The sequence below is a fragment of the Henckelia pumila genome, chromosome 4 (genome assembly GCF_033568475.1).
Source record: "Henckelia pumila isolate YLH828 chromosome 4, ASM3356847v2, whole genome shotgun sequence".
Classification (NCBI taxonomy): Eukaryota; Viridiplantae; Streptophyta; class Magnoliopsida; order Lamiales; family Gesneriaceae; genus Henckelia; species Henckelia pumila.
Window position 1 is genome coordinate 37,045,810 of NC_133123.1, and position 19,656 is coordinate 37,065,465.

At 33.7% G+C, this 19,656-nt stretch overlaps 1 protein-coding gene and 1 long non-coding RNA gene across 16 annotated transcripts; both read right to left on the reverse strand.

The window, feature by feature from the left end:
* Positions 1-2,179: 2,179 nt before the first annotated feature.
* Positions 2,180-3,393, reverse strand: LOC140866337 (cytosolic sulfotransferase 15-like). The gene has a single exon (XM_073271313.1). The coding sequence runs from the start codon at positions 3,336-3,338 to the stop codon at positions 2,343-2,345; it is 996 nt and encodes a 331-aa protein (XP_073127414.1). The 5' UTR covers positions 3,339-3,393; the 3' UTR covers positions 2,180-2,342.
* A 3,338-nt stretch (positions 3,394-6,731) lies between these two features.
* On the reverse strand, positions 6,732-10,264 carry LOC140862822 (uncharacterized). Of its 15 annotated transcripts, none has more exons than XR_012143802.1 (7): positions 9,970-10,264; positions 9,795-9,873; positions 8,623-8,753; positions 8,407-8,528; positions 8,150-8,192; positions 7,896-7,941; positions 6,736-7,180 (listed from the first exon to the last, which is right to left on the reverse strand). It is a non-coding gene; the product is annotated as an uncharacterized lncRNA (long non-coding RNA). The 15 variants fall into 15 exon arrangements; XR_012143797.1 differs by having other exon boundaries at positions 6,747-7,032; XR_012143793.1 differs by having other exon boundaries at positions 6,738-8,063.
* Between the last annotated feature and the right edge of the window lie 9,392 nt (positions 10,265-19,656).

A 19,656-nucleotide genomic window follows, 5' to 3' on the forward strand; every position in this document is an offset into this window, starting at 1 on the left:
AATTTAAACATATAATAATAAAATCTAGCTAAATTTATATATAATTTAAATTTGAAAGTTTAGTTGTAAAAAAATATCATTTTTTTTATGGTAAATATATATGTAGGGTAGACTCGTTTAATGAATAAAAATCTGTGAGACCGTCTCACAAAAAACGTACATTTTATTCCAACTTATGCAAGTGTTCGACTACAAGAGATTCCATGTAAAACGAATTTTTTTTTCTCTGAGATTTTAGGGATAAAAAAGAAAAAATACACGCACGGAATAATTTTAAAGGACATATCCCTGATAACAAGATTAAATCACTTGTGAAAAAATTTTGGGCGTCTCGCTGAGTCACCCCGATTGAAAATTGTCTTACTATTTGTTTTGACCGTGTTCTAGTAATACGTTCCACATATAATTTTGTAGAAAGGAAAGACGTATATATAAGAGATTTACCTTCGAAAATTCCACGAATAAATCTACATCTCTTCATTTATTTTATAGTGCTTTGTGTTGTGTCCAAGCTGATATAACATTAATAGAACTTAACTCACAAAATTATTTCAACAAACATTTTTTTTAACTCATTCGTTTAAATTTATATCGAATAGATTTGAATCGTAAGAACCTAGCTGGAATAACTTTTGGTCAAAAGCACTAGACCAAGGTTCTTGTTCATTCAATCCTAAGTTCCTAACACCTACTCCAACAAGAAGTTAGGTTGTGAGAAAGCTTAATACAAAACCAAAAGTATAAATAATAATAAAAGTTGCATATATATTCCACTTCTTCAATCCAAGTACAAGAAAGGTAAACACTTCAAATTAAAAATAATGCTAGAGGTACAGCCAATATATCGTACAACGATATTTACAATAATTATATCGTGATATTTTGCTATTATCTCGTGAGATTTTGATATGATATCGTGATATTTTGCATTCAATGTATCGTGAGATTTGATAAATTAAAATTTTGTATTGAATTTTTTGTGGTGTAAAAATTGTTGTACAAATTTGGTGATAAAGAAGAAAAAATACACGCGCGGAATAATATTAAATGACATATCCATGATAACAAGATTAAGAGGGTGTTTGGCTAAACGTATTAAAAACAGCTTATAAGTTGTAGTAGCTTATAAGTTGTTTTAGGATATAAGCTGTTAAGTCTTATTTTAAAAATAAGTTGTTAAAGTGTTTGGATGAACTTATTTTAAACAACTTAATGATGTTGATGTGTTTGTCTTTATAAGATTTTTTTATTGTCAAAATTACCAAAAGGATATATTAATATGAAGATGATGTAATATTATATATATGAAAATAATTTTAAAATTTTATGATAAATGTTAAACTTGAATAAAAACTATTTTATATTTAATTTATATAAATCGTATTCTTTGAATTTTTTAACAATATTTAATGTTATAATATTTTTAAAATTACTCAATAATATATGATATAGTTTAATTTTTTAAAGTATAAGAAAATGATAAAACGAAACATCATCATCATTATCATTATCATTATTATTATATTATATTATATTATATATATATATATATATATATCACAAATTGATAAGAAATGGGGGAAGGACATGTTGGACATAAGTGAAAATATATAAGGATAATATTGAGAAACAAAATATTAAAATAAGATATTTTCTTAAAAAGTAAGGGGTATCTAATTTTTTAAAAACAACTTAATTATAAGCTGTCAAATAGTTTATAAGTTGTTTCTAAAAAAATTTGCCAAACAGATCCGGGGATCTTTTAAGCTCTAAAACAGCTTAAAAGTTGTTTTAACCGTGTCCTAGTAATACGTTTCACGTATAATTTTGTAGAAAGGAAAGACGTATATATAAGAGGTTTACCTTCGAAAATTCCATGAATAAATCTACATCTCTTCATTTATTTTATAGTGCTTTGTGTTGTGCCCAAACTGATATAACATTAATAGAACTTAAATCACAAAATTATTTCAACAAACATTTTTTTTAACTCATTCGTCTAAATTTATATATATCAAATTGATTTGAATCGTAAGAACCTAGCTAGAATAACCTTTGGTCATGCATGAAAAGCACTAGACCAAGGTTCTTGTTAATTCAATCCTAAGTTCCTAGCTAACACCTACTCCAACAAGAAGTTGGGTTGTGAGCAAGCTTAATTAATACAAAACCAAAAGTATAAATAATAATAGAAGTTGCATATTCCACTTAATTCTGCAATCCAAGTACAAGAAGGTAAACACTTCAAATTAACTACACCAATAATACACTTATAATTAGATAATAGAAGGAAAATTAAATGCAGTACTCATTTGTGGATGCAGTGAAGTGAAATCAAATGGCTAGAATTTTAACCCGGATCCTTCAAACTTTTCTTCCACAACCTTTTCAATACGGTCGACCATGTGAGGAGTTAAATAATTGGCCGAATCTCCAATCTCCCCTTTCCTAAAAAAATAACTATTTTTAATATGAGGAGAGTGCATACCAACTTTATTCACCTCCAAGTTCTTGAGCTTATCAAAGCTACATAGCTTAGCTATTTCTTCTATCAACCCTGCCTTTTCCTCCTCCAACGAGAAAGGGAACCCGATAAATTCCGCTATCTTTTTCATGCTAAAATTGATGTCTTTTTTCAGATCTTCATATTTCAAGAACAAAACTTTTTCGGGACTCTTCAAATGCGCATTCCAGTATCCCAAAACATGTTCCCAAAAGGGTCCATACACGTGCATCCCTTGACAATATGTTTCCAAGAACTCATCCAAGGGAACGAATCTGCCGATACCAATCATGTTGATCATGAAATGCCACAGCGAGATGACCTGATCCAAAGGGTTTCTACATATATGTATAACACGGCATTTAGATTCGACGACGACTGTACTCACTAGCGAATCGTAATGCGTGTGAGTGGAGAAGATTCTTGGATCGGGGATGAGATCTAGGTCGGGGTTTTCATTCTCCTGATCATAGATGTTGAACTCAAGAGAAGGTATTAAAGATTGAGGGTTGGATGTGAGCAAAGGATGTTTGTCGAGGGGATAACGAGAGCGATTAACGACGGCGAACGTTAATGCTTTCAACCAAGTAGTCCCGGCTTTGGGAAGGGTTGCTAATATTATATCAGTGTCACGAGCTTTGAAGTACTTTTCACAACGTAACGTTGGCACAAACACGGTTAAAGGACACCAGACACCCTTGTATTTGCAAAGAGAAACCCCGTGCCAACTCGCCTTTTCGAGGCCTTGGAGGAGTTCTTGGCCTTGAAGATCATCAGTACTGCTATCCTCTGCATCAACTCTAGCTGGAACACTACTCTCGTTTATGTTCTCCATTTGAAATTGTATCGAGTGACATATATCCTATATATGAGAACTTAATTAATTGGCTTGCACGAGTTATATATATACATATATAGAGTTATCTCTTTCGTGAACTTCTCGACACATGCATGGGGGGGACCGGACCGGCGCATGTGACTCCATGTACTCCCACTCATGGCCTTATCCATTATTTCCCAATTCCCACCCACCATTTGGCCCACGGACGATCCTACTATTTGTTGTTGGGCATCCATGTTGGAAAAAAATCAAAGATATGGGATCGGAGTAGATGTAATAATTGAGGTTAGTATATATATTCGATATATATTATTTTCTTTTAAAGAAAATATTTTTGTCTCGTTTTGTTGTTGTCGATGGAATATTTGACAATCTTTTCTCGCTGGATCATGCTACATGTACAAATTGGATTACAAGTTGGTTTACAAATTGCATTTGTAATTACAAAACTATCTTCCATATCTTTTTGAAAGATTTTTTCCAAATAAAGTGTAGAAATAATTTTGTCAATTCAATTGTATTTTGTAACCCAACTTGTAATGTCATTTGTACATCTAGCATTTTCCTCTCTCAAAATACAACGTACATGCTTTAACCTAATTATGATAATAACACAATAAATCACAATTTTCACGACCAAAAATGAAATGAACTGTCTTTAATTAGAAGGAAAGAAGATCAAAGAACAATAATAATGCTCTCTTAAAAAATCTGAAAAATTAAGTTAATTCAAAATTTTAACATTTATAAAATAACTCAATTCATTTAAGTCTCAAAATTTGAACATTTATAAAATAAATTCACGGTGAAATTTTGTCGATGTCCCATAGTAGATAAATAGAATGAACAAATCCTTGTCATATGTCGATCCAAGTATTCATCCCTATAATTGACAAGAGCATCATTTGGTCGTAAAATAGGACAATAAAATATGAGTAAAATGGGATAATAAATTAAGATATACTTCCATTAATTATTTTAAAATTTAAGTCCAACACGGGACGAAAAGAAATAATATAAAAATAATATTATCTAATTACTCGTGCTAAAACGTGAGTGTATAATTTATGAGGTGCATTACGAAGAGACATATCTTTTCATGACATTCATGACATGCAATATAGAATCTAGATATTATATTATGATGCTGATACAAAGAGAGATATTATATTATGATACTCATGATGATGACGATGACAGCAATGACAGAGAAATAATGATTTTTATTTGATCCATGAATGTCCCTACAAATGCATAAAATCTATTTGATTGTAGTAAATGTTGTTAAAGGTTAATTGAATTGGATATATTAAAACAAGATTATCAAGCTCACGCATTTAAATCCATTAAGAGGACCTATAATCTAAAAGGTCCATGGCATATGTGTAAAAAATCTATAAATAGAAAACTCTTTCATAATTTCAAGGTATTCTCTAAATTTCTCTCAATTTATGCTCTGAAAACTCTCTAGTTTTGTGAATATATATTTGGAGGTAGATCGCTAACTTGAGCGTCGGAGGATTTTCGTCGGATATCCCGGCATCTCTAATTTCATTTCGTGACGCGGACGACAACCTTAACATGCATTGTTGGAATAGTAGATACGTAAGGAACACTTGACTTCCTAAAGCTTTGGTTCACACTAGCTGACTGGAGCACGTGGAACATCCTCTTCATGATATTAATGTCACGTGCTGCATCACTATCAATCTATGTATATATTGGGGAAAAAATTTAGAGTTAGCCTCTATATACTTAGATGTGAGGAATTAAAAGTAATATTCATCAAAATATTCTCTCTTATGAGGTAAGAATAACACAACAATAATAACAACTAAACTTTATCATATAAAGTTCGGTCACTCGTATGATTCACTCTTTTGATCAGTGTTTTTATAATCGGACCGGTGATCGAACCGGTTTACCTAAAAAAAATGGTCCAACCGGTCAGACCGTTTTAACCGGACGGTCGAACCGGAAAACTGTTTATATAATTTAATATAATAAATAATATATTTTGGAATTTTAAAAACTCAAAAATTATATTCGGTCACTCATATGATTCACTCTTTTGATCAGTATTTTTATAACCGGACCGGTGATCGAACCGGTTTACTTAAAAAAAATGGTCCAACCGGTCGGACCGTTTTAACCGGACGGTCGAACCGGAAAACTGTTTATATAATTTAATATAATAAATAATATATTTTGGAATTTTAAAAACTCAAAAATTATATAAATAGATATAACATAGTTTAAAAGATAAATAAATATGTAAATATATTTAAAATATCAATTATAGTTATAAATTATTTAAATAATAAATTATTTATTTTTTAAAAAACCAATAATTATTTAAAAAAAATTTAAATGAAGTAGAAATTTTAAATAATAATGTATTTATATATAAAAATATTAAATCTAAGGTTTAAAAATAAAAAAAATTTAAATTTTCAAAATAAAAAAATAAAAAAATTCGAAAAATCGGTTCAACCGGTTTAACCAGTTGAGCCGGTTTTCAGGTTCTTGGTCGGTCCAACCGGTTCTTGACCGGTTGGATCGGTTTTTTGGTTTATGGGGTCGGACCGGACCGGTCGAACTAGTCGAACCGGCCGGTCCGGTCCGGTTCCGAAAACACTGCTTTTGATCATTGATAAGCACGAATCATATAGCTTATTTGGCACTTTATTTTGTCGTATTCGTGCTTATCTGACATTTTTATTCCGACTTTTGTGCCTAAATCTTCATACTTTTATGTGTTTGTAGGTTTGGCTAAAATTTGAGAAAGCTTAAATATTGAAGAAAAAGTCAAACAATGCGATGCCACGTCGGAACTTGGCCCAAAAACATGGAGAAATCATAAGACGCCAAGAAATTGAAGAGAAGCTTAATGTCCGGACCCCGTGCATGCTTTGGAAGGGGGTCCGTGCATTTTAGAGATGAAGAAGGAGTCGGCCCAGAATAATGTCCGGACCCCGTGCCATTTTTGGACCAACCCCCGTGTCAATGCAATTGAAGAAATCCGAGACAGAAGACCTCCGGAGGGGTATCCGGACCCTTCACTACAACAAAAATTGCTTTCCGCAGAGCGCAAATTAGCCTTTCGTAGCGCGCAGTGCATGCCGCACAATTCAAAGCTGTTGATAGTAGAATGTATTGACAGCGTGTATTGCGCGCTGCAGAAAGTAACATCTGCAGCGTACAATGCACGCTGCGGAATGTGGTTTCCGCAGCACGCAAACATACGCTGCGGATATTATTTTCGCAGTGCGCTGCAGATATTATTATCAGCAGCGTGCGTTTGCGAGCTACAAAATGTGTTTTCCCAAAGCGTGCAAATGCATGTTGTTGATGTTCTCATCTACAACATACATTTGCACGCTGTTAAAATCAAATTCATTTTTTTTAAAAAAAAATCATTCACAAATACGAATTTAGTGCATGTTTAAGTCTAATCCATAAACAAAATTAATAACATTTATTGTTTCTTCATTATACCAGAACAAAAGGTCTGAAGATCCAAAACAAGATATGAAATCTCTAACAAACTATCTATAGATACATATATAACAATGATAAAATTAGTTTTTTTTTTCCTCGAAACTATCTTTTCCTTCAAAGCATTCCTGTCATTCTAAATTACCGCCTTTGTACACTGATGCAGCTATATCAGACATGGACAAGAAATCTGAAACATGAAATATGCTTAGTACAATACATCAATTCAGTTGCTACACATGCAGTTCTTAAAATCTAGTTTGATTTATTCTTCAGTCGTCATTTCAAATTATCGCCTTCGTACATTGATGCAGTTATATTAGACATGGACTAGAAATCTGAAACATGAAATATGCTTAGTAAAATACACCAATATAAATGAACAAGAACACAAATTTACAGCAAAGGCATAGAAGTTCCGCGGTAGTAAATTAAGTTGCTTGAATGCAAACTCAAGTGATTAAAAACCGAATGTAAACTTGCAAACTCAAGCGATTAAAAGCCAAATGCAAACTCATACAAAATAAAATCATTCCCAGCAAAACAAAAATGTGAGTAAAAACATATAGAATAATTCTTAATAGATAAGAGGCTTTTACGTACAATATTAGCAAGAAGTAAATGAAATAATCAGCTCTGGTTAGGGCAACACACAATAGCAAGAAACTGGTCAAGAAAGTGATGAATAAAGCAGCATACATAAATATTTGTAAACGTTTGTCCTAATGATACATCTATTGATTTCTCTTTCTCTGGAAGTAATATTCAATCTTCTAAAACATAAATATGATCTGTTGCGACCAAATTGGCAAAACAAAAAAAATTTCAGAACCATTAGGGTTATAGACCATCTAACATATAGTGTCTTAGGATATCAGAAGTATGATGTAAATTATGAGAAAAATAGCTAGTATTGCATCATCAATCCAAAAATGAAAAAACAAAAACAATCCCATTAATAAAACTTTTTACCTATTTACACTAACAAGAATCAGCAACAAATGGAAACGAAAATGTGTAAGAAAAAAAGAAAGGGAAAAGTAATAATAATACCTCTCAAAGAGCACCATGCCACAGCTTCAATCATCAGCGAAACCATCTTGAAGAAATATAAACTCCATTAGTGGAACTCGAGTATGAGTATATAAATCATATTTCTTATATCATTATGTAAACATAAACAAAGAAGTGAAGATTCTCAAACCACAATCGAGATGAGCACTATCAGAACAAAAAAAATGGCATTAATATGTGAATTTCTCTGTCTAATCCACTATGAAATTAAAAGATGAAAATAAAAAACATACAACAATATGAGAATGGATGGTGGCTAGGGCCCGTGCTTGCTACCTGTCATCACCACGTTAAGATAAAATGTGTAAATTATAGCATATTGTCCAAAAATGCTATAACTAAAAATGATTGCAACAGTGAATAATTTTTTTACTAAGACCATATGCCGTGCAAGAACGAATTAAGCTCTGTACCAAATATAAATTTATCTAAACTATTGTTTTTCATGAAGCCATGCATAAATATCATATTGCCTTTATGAATGCAGTACCAAATTAGTTTAAGAATGTTTCGGTGCCAAAGTTTCTGAACCATCAAAATATTTTTGATGACTTCTCTGGATGCTGAAAATATTTTCACAGCAACTATCTTTCCACCTGAGGGAAGCATAGTCTGTGCAAAAATTAAGTATTAGTAGATACGTGGAGATTTTTCAGTCTAAATTCGAGTCATATTTTGTTGAATTAGATAAAAATTAAGAACTCACCTTATAATACTTGTGACCGTATCCAAATCCTCTGATTCAAAAATTTACCAGTCATATTTAGGCAAGTTGATGTCTTCGTCACAAATTTTTGCATCTTAAAAAAAGCATGCCAAGTTTGGCGTTCATATCACCTAGCAAAAGCAATCAAATTACAAGGACAACTAGAAAAACATACTTACATATTTATGTAAAAAGATACCATATTATTGGAGAAGTACTTGAACATAATGTAAATCCAAGAGCAACAGCCAGCAGGACTTCTACAGACACAAGGCAACAAGATTGAAACCGAATTCCAGATTTGTCAGCCGATAGTATAAAAATCATATTTAATTCATTTCTTATTCAAAACAAGTTATCTAAATTGTAAATGAAAGCTAAATCAATTTTATACATTTTATATTCTCGGAGATTTTCCAAATAAAATCATCTAATAGGCCAAAATCTATCTGCAAGAACACACCTGAAACTCGGACATTCTGTTTTTCCACGGATTGGACCAATTTCAGTAGAAAATTCATATAAAATTCATTTTACATCCGAATGAATTATAAATGGTGGCAAATAAAAGACAACACAATTATCAACGATTTTTATGAGAATTTCAATCTCAAAATATGCCCGATCAATACCAAATTTTTAAATGACAGTAGCTGCAAGAAATTATTATTCATACAGAGCAGTTTCAGAAAAAGGGCTTATCTCTTACAATTGTTATTGAAATGACCTGATACCAGTGAAAAATCAAAGAAAACACATAGTGCTACAAGTTTTCAACATAATGCAGATTCAAAATATGTACTATTCAAGTTCATTCAACTCAATTCCTAAGCTACACGCGCGCTAAACCTACTGTCAAAGCATGATCTTAAGAGGACACTCGATTTCAAGAAACTAAAATATGAACTTCCATTCGAGCTTTGGAAAAAGAAATAATTTTTTTGTGGCAGAGAAACAAATTGTTGTCATCCCTTACTACTTTCTGCTAATGAATGTAACAAACAATAACAATTAATTAAAAAAATCATAAAACAACTTCTTCTTTACCTAAAGGTATATTCTTGGCCTCGAGAAAATCAACGTATACAAAATAGAAATTTAAACCAAAATCCAAAAATCAACATCAGACCAGAGAGATTGTGAAATCTTGATACAGGTACTTAAAGGTTTACCTTTTGCTTATAGAGTATAGAGCAGATGTTTCGATCCGAAAGCCCAACAAAGTAAGACTATTCCCAGTCTCCAAAAAATCTAATATGTATAAATTCAAAAACGCAAACCAAATATATATTAACATCGGTGTACAAAAAACCAAAGAGATTGAGAAGAAGAATTTCATGTCCTTACCTTGTGTGAAAGATTTGGAATCGAGAGCCCGACATTCTCGATTATCTTACTTCCAGAACCTTCACGATTGATCGAGAGTATGTGAAAAATGGAGAGGATGGGCGCACGATATATGGGAAGAATTAGATTAGGGATTTGACGATTGTCGAGCAACCGATTGATTTGTTTGCAAGAAAGAAACTATTGATCGAGGATTAAGGGAGAAACAAGGGGAACAGAGCGATGTGCGTGAGAAAACATAAGTGGATGAGTGAGCGATGTGAAAAATAGATTAGGTAATAGCAGCTCACTTTGATGTGCACGCAGTGGTTGGTAAAGATGGAATTATATTAACAGCGCACGATAATGAGGACACTGCTAATAATAATAGCAATAGCGTATTTTCCATGCCCGCCGTTAATTTCTTCTCGTGAAAAATTAATTTTATTCTAGCAAATAATATCCACAGCGCACATGGATGGGTGCGCCGTAAATACTAACATTGCCGTCGATGTTAAGCTGCCAAAAGTCATTTTTGTTGTAGTGCTTATTCGGGGTCCGTGTAGTTACTGTTCACAAGCTAGAAAAATGTCCGGAGGTGTATCCGGACCCTTACCCGGGGTCCGTGTGGTTCGCATATTTGGAAAAAAATATATTGCCAGAATTTGGAAATTTCGGGATTCTTTTATTTGGAGGCAATATTAGACATTATTTGGGACGAAAAATAGGGCTTTTGAAGAGACATATAAAAGGGAATAATGAAACGACCCTAACTCTATAATTAATAAATAAATATGCGGAATTTTTTTTTTTTACTTACTAAATAAAATATGTACATATATGCCCATACATATATGCACAGAATAAAAAGATTTAAAAATAAATAAATAAATAAATAACTTAAATAAAAATGCATTCTTTAATAAAATAAATATTTGAGTCTACATTTAATTAAAATACTGTCATGAGAAAATAATTAAAAACTGCATGCACTAAAAATATTTAAAAATAACATTCCAAAACCCAACCACTGAAAATTACTTAAAAATGTAACATACTAAAAATATTCAAAACATGCATAACGACTCAGACATCTATCACGGTCACGGGGTCACTGCATGTCCGCTCATATGTCCTCGCCGCCGGTAGGAGCTACATCCTCCTCTACGTACTCACCTGCATCATACCAGTGTAGTGAGCCTAGAGGCCCAACATGCTAACATAACAAGGGTTTAAAATAATTTAAATCAATTTAATACTAATACATAACATATACATGAATGAGCATGCTTCAAAATATCATACCATAACTTAACTTAAATTACTCAAATATCATAATACATATCTATTGTTGAGCAAAGTAATTTTCTAACATCGCATGGTTGTATTCGTAGTGTAACCTTAAATCATACATTAAATACTGATCAGCGTGAAAACCAACGTACGTGGCGGTGACGAATCACCTCTTAAATTGGCAGTAAACTGCCCTTCAATAGTTCACATATGGGGACGAATCCCCCTCAAATCTCAAATTGTTACACTATTTCAACTTCCAACAAAAAATATTTTCTTATTGCTCAACCTTAAACATTTAATCGTACATAAAATTATTTCATGAATGCATGTACTTAATTAAAATGTGTGTCCTTCATATATATTTAATTTAATTTCATACTAACATATAAATATTAAAATAACTCTCATGCATAAAATAATTAAATATATATTCAGGACACATGCAAATTTCTCATGGATTGTACTGGACTGCTGGCCCTAACACCCAAGCCCATTTACTTAAATATGGCCCATTAACACTGAGACTGGCCCAATAACATACTTAAGCCCAATAAAAATTATTCTAAGCCCAATTAAATAATTAAAGCCCATTAAAACATTCTAGGCCCAAAAACAACTTAATCTGGCCCAATGGGCCCGAAAGCCCAAAGACTGGCCCAATGACTTCCATGGGCCCTAAAGCCCATAAAAATTAGTGGGTTCACTTAATTAAATTAATTAAGCCAAAATACTTAAATTTAACCCAAAGTAATTAAATGGAACCTAAAACATTTTATTTCAAATTAAATGGCCCAAAAACCAATTAAATCATAAAATACTTTAAAATTAAAAAAACTCGAGCCCGGCCCACCAACCCGGACCCGGACCAACTTAACCTGACCCACTACCCTACTGACCCAACCCGGACCACTCAGACCCGGCCCAGACCCAAAACTAGCCCAAAAACTCCTCTCCCTACCCCTTTCTCGACCAACAGTTTGAGCAGTTCCACGAGATTCGTTCGTGCCATCTGCTCCAGAAACATTTGGCCTTTAAACTACCTCATGAACGTAGTGCACTCAAAGACGTTTCCAAAAAGCTAAAAACCAGCCAAAATGATGGCATAACGAAGGAGAACGGACCTCTGCAAGTCAGCCTATCCTAGACTTGCGCGCAGACCTGAGCAGCGCCGGGACTTTCAATCGTTCTTCCTACTCCGGCCATATTTTTCCGTGAAACCACTTCTCAATCCTAACCAACATCTAGATGGTTCAAACCCTTCAGACCTCACCCAAAATAGTGGACTGGAGAAGGAGAACGAAGTCTTTTTCTTAGAACCCTGAACCTGCGCACCCTTGGACCCAGAACTGATGCAGCTCGACTCCAGCCCTGTTCCAGTCTTAACCATCCAACCAAACCCAGCCTAGGGACCCTAAGACCCCCTCTGAACCATGGACCAGCAGCCATGCATGCCCATAATCATAAAAACGTGAGTATGTTAATGAAATCAAAGAACCATGTGCATACCTCCAGAAATCCGATGTGTTTTACTGAAAATTTCAATGAAAAGTTTGATGCCTACACACACACACGCATAATAACTGATATGGCATGAAAAATAGAGAAAGAATAATGCATTGCACCGTAGTTTGAAGAGAAAGGAGTGCGTAGAATGATTCCGGGACGACGGGGCGATGACAACCGACTTGGAAGCTTCAAAATCGAGCTATGGTGTTCTTCGTGGAGGCTGCTAGCCAAAGAAGATGATGAATATGGGGTGGGGTGGCGGCTGATGGAATTAACGTGGGGGTAGGGATAGGTTTTGGGTAGAATTTAGGGTTATAACTTAATTAAAAATAGGTTATAGGGTATTAAAATTTTAATAATGATTTTAATAATAAAATATATAACTTAAAAGCTCCAACTAATACTTAAAAATCTTATAACTAAATTAAAATCCCGAAATATTAAATTAAGGGAATTTTAAAAATAATTAAAAGTCATTAAAATGGCTAAATTTGGATAAAAATAGACTCCTAAAATTATATAAAATTAAATACTAAAAATTTTGAGGTAATAAAACTCAAAATAATATTTTAGGGCTCTAAAAATGCTCATGGAATAAATTGGCTAGAAAGTTGTCATCTCGTCCGTCCACGGTCCCGTCTACGCGATCAAAACAATTAAAATACTAAAAATCGTAAAATCACTAATTATGGGTTAAATGCTTAAAAAAATAAATTAAATCATGCACAAATAATTCACATAATTATTTAACCCATAAATCTAAAATTTAAATAATTAAATTTTCTAATTATGCATGCAGATTTACGTATTTAAAAATACCGGTTGTTACAAATAAAGCCGTAATTGAAAAGGACTTTTGGACGGGGAGAAACTTTTGACTCTTAGACTTTTGCGAGATTTTCGAGAGTTGACGATTGAGTGCTTGGAAGAGAAGAAAAGCGCAACGCAAGCAAGATTCGGCACTATTGCTGAGAATTTTCTTTTTTTTTTCTGTTTTATTTTATTATGAATTCAAACATGAAACTTTTGTTTAATTTTATTATTATGGAGTAGTCTTCTTGAAATGACTCGATCCTAGTACTACTATTTTTTTTTATTTTACAAATAAATAACTAAATATTTAATATAAAATATATTTAAAAATCATGCATCCATAAATGAATAAATAAATAACTAATACTTAATATAATATATATATATATATAATTAAAACGTATATATATATATATAATAAATAATTAATTTTTAAAATAATTATAAACATAAACAATTTTCCATAAAAATGTTCCCACAAAAATCCATAAAAAGAATTTGCATGCAAACAAAATAAGTATAACTAATGCAATAAAATCATTATCAACCTTTCAATAAAAATTCTCACCTAAACTCCATAAACCCATAATTAAATCATAAAATATGTGCGGAAAACATAATAATATTCAATTCATTGAAAACTTGACTAGAGCGATGGTCACGGGCTAGCCGGCTGCCGGGAACTCATACGTCTTCACCATCAGTCAGAGCAACATTCTCTAGATCTATTTCTTGCTCACCTGCATCATTTAAGTCTAGTGAGCCTAGAGGCTCAGAACGTTCTATCTCATAGTAACAACATGAATAAAAATGATGCACCACATAATACATGTAAGATACATAATAAATAATATATATATCCATGCATGTCCTTATAATACATGTATCACAATCATCACGTAACATAGCATACATAATCATACGTAATCATCATGCATCATAATAAGGGCATATCATCATTTAAAAATCTGAATGTTATATCCATGTTGTGTGACGTGTCATGTCGATTGATTAATCTAAAATCAACGTACGTGGCGGTGGGATCTCCACCTCTTGGCCCTTTCATCAGGCAAACATAATCATAATCGTATGGAAAGGCAATCGGGCCCCAGTATCCCGACCCACAGTCCCGTGTCATATGGAAAGATCTCCGGGCCTAGGCATTCCATCTCCAATCCCGTAGGTTGTCACACACCCACTTCAACTCCCTTAAAATATTTTTCATTGCTCAGCATCACACATATACATATAGTATCATGCACATACATAAAATTTTTCATGATCTTATTTTCATAAAATATTGCCCGTAAATATATATTTAATTAATTAATAATATAAAAATAAAAATAATACTTTTTCATACTTAAAATATTCATGCAATAATTAAATATATATTTACGGACCATGCATAATTTTCATGGATTGGTTCAGGCTGCTGACTCCTTAGACTTAAGCCCATTAACTTTTAGACTGACCCAAAAATTCAAAGACTGGCCCAAAAATTTCTATGGGCCCACGAGCCCATAAAAATTATTGGGCTAACTTAAATAAAATATTTGAGGCCCAAATAAAATTATTTGGAGGCCCAAATAATTTTATAACTAATTAATTTAGCCCAAAAACACAATAAATCATTAAATACTTAAAAATAAGAATACCCGAGCTCGGACAACCTAACCCGAACCCGGACCAACCTGACATGACTCATGACCCTACTGACCCGACCCAGGCCCCAGACCCGACCCGGATCTGCCCTAAACCTAGAACCCGATCCCCCCTTTCTTCCCAAGCTGCTGCCGCGTGCAGCACCTAATTCCGGCATTCGGCCGGCCAAATCCGGCCACCAATGACCATAGTACCACCACTAAAGTCTAGTCCACTCTCAGATGTTTCTAACAAGCCAAAAACCAGACCAAACCATCGACTATGGAGTGAGAACAAAGCTCTGGAATCTTGCCCATATGCAGCTCACGCGCTGACGCGAGCAGTTGCGGCATTTTCCATCGTGCGGCTTGCTCAGACCACCAAAGACCATGAAACCACTTCCTAGACCTAACCAACATCCATTGGGTTCTAACCCAATAAACCATGCGCAAATCCATGGCCTGAGGAAGGAGAACGAACCCCCTTTCCTCAGAACACTGAACCTGCGCGAACCATGCACCAGAAACCAACAGCTTCATGTCTGACCATTCCAGCCCCAAACTGACTACACCACTCAACCCTAAGGACCCTAAGACACGTCCCTAACCCCCTGCCAACAGCCTGATCCAAACCATATCAGAAAAGCAAAGAAAAAACGTGAGAAAATATGGGAAAAGAACATATACGGTTCAACATGGTTGCATATTCTTTATAAAAATTTAACACACATGCAATATCAATGGTTTTCATGCAAGAATCAGAATATAAAACTTAAACGGTGGCCAGAAAGAGAATTCAAACGTGCCTTGGTTGATTTTCAAAGTAGAAACGTGAATAGGGTGCGTACGGCGATCACCGGGACGAACGATCTTCAAAACTTCGATTAAATCTTCAAAAACTTGTGTGTGCGAGTGAGTTTTCTGCTGATGAACGCGAGGGAGATGGGGTAGATGGAGTCTAGGGTATTCAACGTGAAGAAGGAATGAAAATATAGGCTAAAATATTATTTGGTGTTTATCACAATTATTTAAAATTTTGGGAAGATAATATATCATATTTAATATAGAAAAATATATAACTCTTAAAAGTTAAATAAATTATGATAGATTTTCGTAATATATATTTATATAATTTTAAAAGTCCTTCAAAAGCCTTTAAAATAACTTATTTTAGTGAAAATTGATTTCATATATATCTATATATATAAAAACTATTATTTTCTAAAAAATTATACCTTAAAATAATATTTTAAGGTTCATAAAATTATCATAAAAATATTTGGAATAAAATTCATATATCTCGTTCATCCACGGTTTCGCCTACGCGATTGAAAAACGCAAATTTTAAAAATCTCATAAATAGCATAAATGCAGGTTAAATGATAAAAATAATATTTAAATCATGCAAATAAATTCACATATTTCACTTAAAGTCATTTAACCCATTTTCTAAATTTTAAAATAATTAATTTTCCTAATTATGCATGCGAATTTACGTAAATGAATTTCCGGGCGTTACAATTCTCCCCCCCCCCCCCCCCCCCCTAAATAGAATTTCATCCTCGAAATTCGACTGATCAAACTCTAATAATGGAGTCTCTCAAAAATTCAATTTACTAAATCCACGATTACCTATCTAGTTCCCAAGTTTCAGTATCCCAAAAGTCATGCTTCCGCTGCGCACTCTGATAAACAAAATATTTTATCCTTCCTAGGTGTCCTCTTCATCTCCATCAAACCTATTTATAAACTTTCGCTGCTGAAACACCTCGTAAAGAGAATCATTACAATTGTACTTAAATTCCACTGTAAACAAAATTTGACATTTTATACAAATTTTAGTACTATAATGAAAGTACAACCACATACTTACCTCAACTTATACGTAAAACTCAAATATTAACTCTACTATTCATCTCACTAAACACAACAATCGCACTATGCCAAAACTTGACTGATTACATATGCTTATACACTCAATTTATCAATCCACCAACATTCGTGAGCCGAACTTTTGTTTCCAAATTTACTTATTAAAGCATAGGATTATAATATCAACTCCAATAAATTCAACTTGTAAAGCTTATCCACATACTAGCCTTCTATAACAAGTTTAACATCCTTGAGTCGAACATGTGTCATTCATCGCAATTTTCATCAACTTATCCATTTACAACTACACTTCCAACTATTGAACACTTGAAAGTCTTAAATCTCGAGTGCTATCAAACTTCACATACAACATAAATTCTCCTAACGTCAGGAATATGCTTAAAATATATGAATTCTAATTTTGTGATTAGTTTAGGCTTAAGACACTTAGATTCTCCCATTGGAAGCGTGAAATTCTCCGAACAGTATTTACATGTCATCGTCTCTAAATAGCGTAATCATATAGCATCCAGTAGTTAATTCCATATCATTTCCTAGTTGCCTCTACTTATAGTCCATGGAATCTAAACTCCTCAAAATCAAAATACAAAATATATTACCTAATAAACTGAATAATTCGTTCACAAGTAACACATGTTGGTCCCATATACAGTCAAAACACAACTAGTACCTTTTTGCTCATGCATCACAAAAATCTTGGTGGAGACACTTGATAAGTGTGTTTAGTATGCATTATTTTATATTTTTTTTTGTTTAGTTTGCATGAATTTAGGTTAATTTCGTAAGTTTTATTAGTGTCTTTTGTTATGTGTTTGCATTAGACTCACCTGGTTGAATTTTGTAGGAAATTAAGCAAAAATTGGGAATTATGTTCGTCAAAGGTGCGCGCGCGCGAGACCCTTTCTCGCGTGTGCGCCGGAGGAAAATCCAGAGGCAAGCAAGAAGATGCGCACGCGCGCGAGCCCCTTGCTCGCGCGTGCGCAGAAGAGAAATCCAGAGCATGAATAGAAGAGGCGCGCGCGGGCGAGCTCATGTCCCGCGCGCGCACCGAAGAGATGTCCAGAGAGTTACAGAGAAGCCGCGCGCGTGCGAGCTCTCTCGCGCACGCGCGCGAGACGATCGAGGATTCACTGTTTGTTTACGTTGCGCGCGCGCGAGACTTCCTAGGCGCGCGCGCGCGTGTCCGCATAACCTAATTTTGAGTTTTTTTAAGTTTGAAAAGGACTCCAATTGGCGCGGCCATATAAATAGAATTTTTATGCTCTTTTCAAGGACTTTTGATCTTTTTGAGTACGGGCAAAGCTTACGGCGGCTGTGGAGCGAATTTCTTCAGAATTTCTTCTATTCTAGTATTTTTATTTTATGTTTTTAAACTTGATTTATTGAATCATGTTTTTTAGTGAGTAGTTTCTTTTCTTCGATCAAGGCCACGTGATTGGGCCAGCCAGTTTATGTAAAAACTTGATTTGTTTATTTGAGATTTTCAGACTTAATTGATTTTATTGATTATCAAATTTATCTTCGTCTTACAAATTTCTTGACCAGTTATTTGTTTGCTTGTTAATCGAGTCTAAGTCGACAAAGGAGGTCTCGAATTCGATCACTTTGATTTTCAACATAGTGTAAAGCTGACTAGAAATAGAATTCGATTTCATTATGCGGTTTAGGTGTCTACTGAATTTTCACGGTGATTTATGCATTCAAATTTGATTAGAATTACGAAAGATTAGTTCATAAATATTTGAATATGTTTGATTGTTCTAGAAATAGACCTTCGAATAAATTAGGAAAATTCCCGTAAATTAAGATTAAGTCTGATATCTTAGATCGATTGCTTATTGCATGAATTGTCTGGTACCTACGTGTGTCCTTGATCGAACTTTTCCCAAATTTTAAGTAATCCAAAGTTTTCTGCTGCGTTTTTATTTAATTTAATTTTATTTGCAATTTTATTCATTAGTTTAAAATCTGAAATCATCCTTTTTCATTAGTCTAGATTAAGTAGAAATAAATAGATTTTGGTAATCATATTTTTACAGTCCCTGTGGGTTCTACATCTGGACCTTTGTCCACTTTATTATAATTTGACCTGGTTTGCTTGCCAGTAGAATTTATTCATACCGAAATAACCGGTCAAGTTTTTGGCGCCGTTGTCGGGGACTGTGTTGATATCAGAATTTTTATTTCGCTTGAAATTAGACATTACTTATCTTCTGAATTTCTGACTATAATTTCTTGGTGATTTTCAGGTACTTTCTGTTATGCATGCATAGAACTCGATCAAGGAAACTACTACCACTTGATTTGGAGATCGAGCGCACACTTAGCAGGATCCGAAAAGCCAAGAAATCTTTCAATCTTGAACTAGAGTCAGAATCTAAATCTGAAGTAGAGATGGCAGATAACCGTACTGTATGGGATATCATTCATCCGCCAACTGAAGGTTATGGATCTAGCATAGTTCGCCCCGCTGTTGAGGCGAACAATTTCGAGCTGAAGCCCTCTACTATTTAGCTGATTCAATTGCAAGCTAGATTCGGGGGCTCATCTGTGGAAG